The 1,875-nt window shown below is 42.7% G+C and overlaps 1 protein-coding gene across 1 annotated transcript in view; it reads left to right on the top strand.

Annotated features, from left to right (window-relative positions):
* Window positions 1-1,718: 1,718 nt before the first annotated feature.
* Window positions 1,719-1,875, top strand: part of LOC122356752 (transcription factor 4-like) — a gene marked incomplete at its 5' end in the record, with an annotated part of 14,340 nt that continues 14,183 nt past the window's right edge. The window contains one exon of the mRNA XM_043255811.1: window positions 1,719-1,839. Within this exon, the coding sequence (XP_043111746.1) occupies window positions 1,719-1,839 (121 nt within the window). The remainder of the gene's footprint in view (window positions 1,840-1,875) is intronic.

Raw genomic sequence — 1,875 nt, 5'->3', positions numbered from 1 at the left:
CACTGTTTTTACCTGCTGAACCAGAAAACACCTGAAATCAAATCACGCTGAAGAAGAGACCGGAATCGCTTCATCGTTGAGCCTGAGGAAGACGGGGAGAAAATGCCTAGAAACCGCACACAACAACCTAGCAACCTCATAGCGACAACCTAAAATGCTCAGGACGCCCTAGCAACTGCATAGTAACACACTAAAACACATAGAAAACACTAACAACTGCATAGCAACAGCCTAAACACTCAGAACACCCTAGCAACTGCATAGCAACGGACTAAAACACTCACAACACCATAGCAACCTCATATTGACAGATTAAACACTCAGAACATACCGCAACTGCACAGCAACAGCCTAGAATGCTCAAAAGACCCTAGCAACCACATATTAACGGACTGAACAATCAGAACAACCTCAAAGCACCCTAGGAAATGCATATATGCATACCTAGCAACTGTATAGCAACAGCCTAAAACATTCAGTACAGATTAGAAACTGCACAAACACAGCCTAAAACACTCTAGAAACTACATAGCAACTGCTGAAAAACGTATCATTGTCTTAACAACATTTAGAACACCCTAGCAACTGCATAGTAAAACACTAAAACACATTGAAAACCCTAACAACTGCATAGCAACAGCCTAAACACTCAGAACACCCTAGCAACTGCATAGCAACGGACTAAAACACTCATAACACCATAGCAACCTTATATTGACAGATTAAACACTCAGAACATACCGCAACTGCACAGCAACAGCCTAGAATGCTCAAAAGACCCTAGCAACCACATATTAACGGACTGAACAATCAGAACAACCTCAAAGCACCCTAGGAAATGCATAAATGCATACCTAGCAACTGAATAGCAACAGCCTAAAACATTCAGTACAGATTAGAAACTGCACAAACACAGCCTAAGACACTCTAGAAACTACATAGCGACTGCTGAAAATGTATCATTGTCCTAACAACATTTAGAACACCCTAGCAACTGCATGGCAATAGCCTAAAAACACTTTAAATGCCTAGAAATGTGTGTGTTAACTCTGGACAGGTGCAGAAATGAACCAGCCAGAACCAAATCTCNGTGTGTGTGTGTGTGAGGTGCTTCATGGGAAAGTAAAGTCCTCCATCTGTGCTGAAGTCTCTTGGTTTTAATAAAACTCAAACTCCTCCCTTGAGCTCTGAAGATGTCGTAAGCTTTCAGTTGAGCTTCATTTGCGTTTGTCTGAGATTTTTCACCTACAGTTCTTAAGGAAAAAAGTTATCTTATCAGAAACGGTTTAGTTTCTGTTTGCTCTGGTTTTGGTACAGGAGAAACATTTGAGATGTGATTTTCCATCGCCTGTGCTGTTGTTTTTGAGGTGTATCTCTGAGGGTCATTCTGTCCTCACACATCCGCTGTGTTTATCCCAGCTCCGTATTCCCATCCGGCATGTTCCCAGCGTTCCTGCTACTCATTACAGCACAGTTTTCCAGACGGGAATGCTCTGCTGTTTGTGTGCTGATGTCATCACTGATCCGCCGCAGCTGCTTGTCTCACATTTGCACTAAATTATGTGTCGCAACACTTTGGGAACATATTTTCCTGGGAAAGAGTTTAACTCTGTTTCCGTCTCTTCTCTGATGGTTGTTAACACACAGCATAAAATATGAAGTGAAATGTACATTGAAAGTGTGTTTTGTGTCATTAGTCAACCTGATCACGGTGTGTTGTTTGTGTGTTTCAGGTATACGCCCCATCTGCCAGCACTGCCGATTACAACCGAGACTCACCGGGTTACCCGTCCTCTAAAGCACCGGGCGGCAGCTTTCCCAGTTCCTTCTTTATGCCAGGTAAACTACACACACCTGATGAAACAACAGCCTAAA

Source organism: Puntigrus tetrazona, chromosome 13 (assembly GCF_018831695.1).
Source record: "Puntigrus tetrazona isolate hp1 chromosome 13, ASM1883169v1, whole genome shotgun sequence".
NCBI lineage: Eukaryota > Metazoa > Chordata > Actinopteri > Cypriniformes > Cyprinidae > Puntigrus > Puntigrus tetrazona.
Note: the sequence above shows the minus strand (reverse complement) of the source record. Positions and strands in the feature narration are given on the sequence as shown.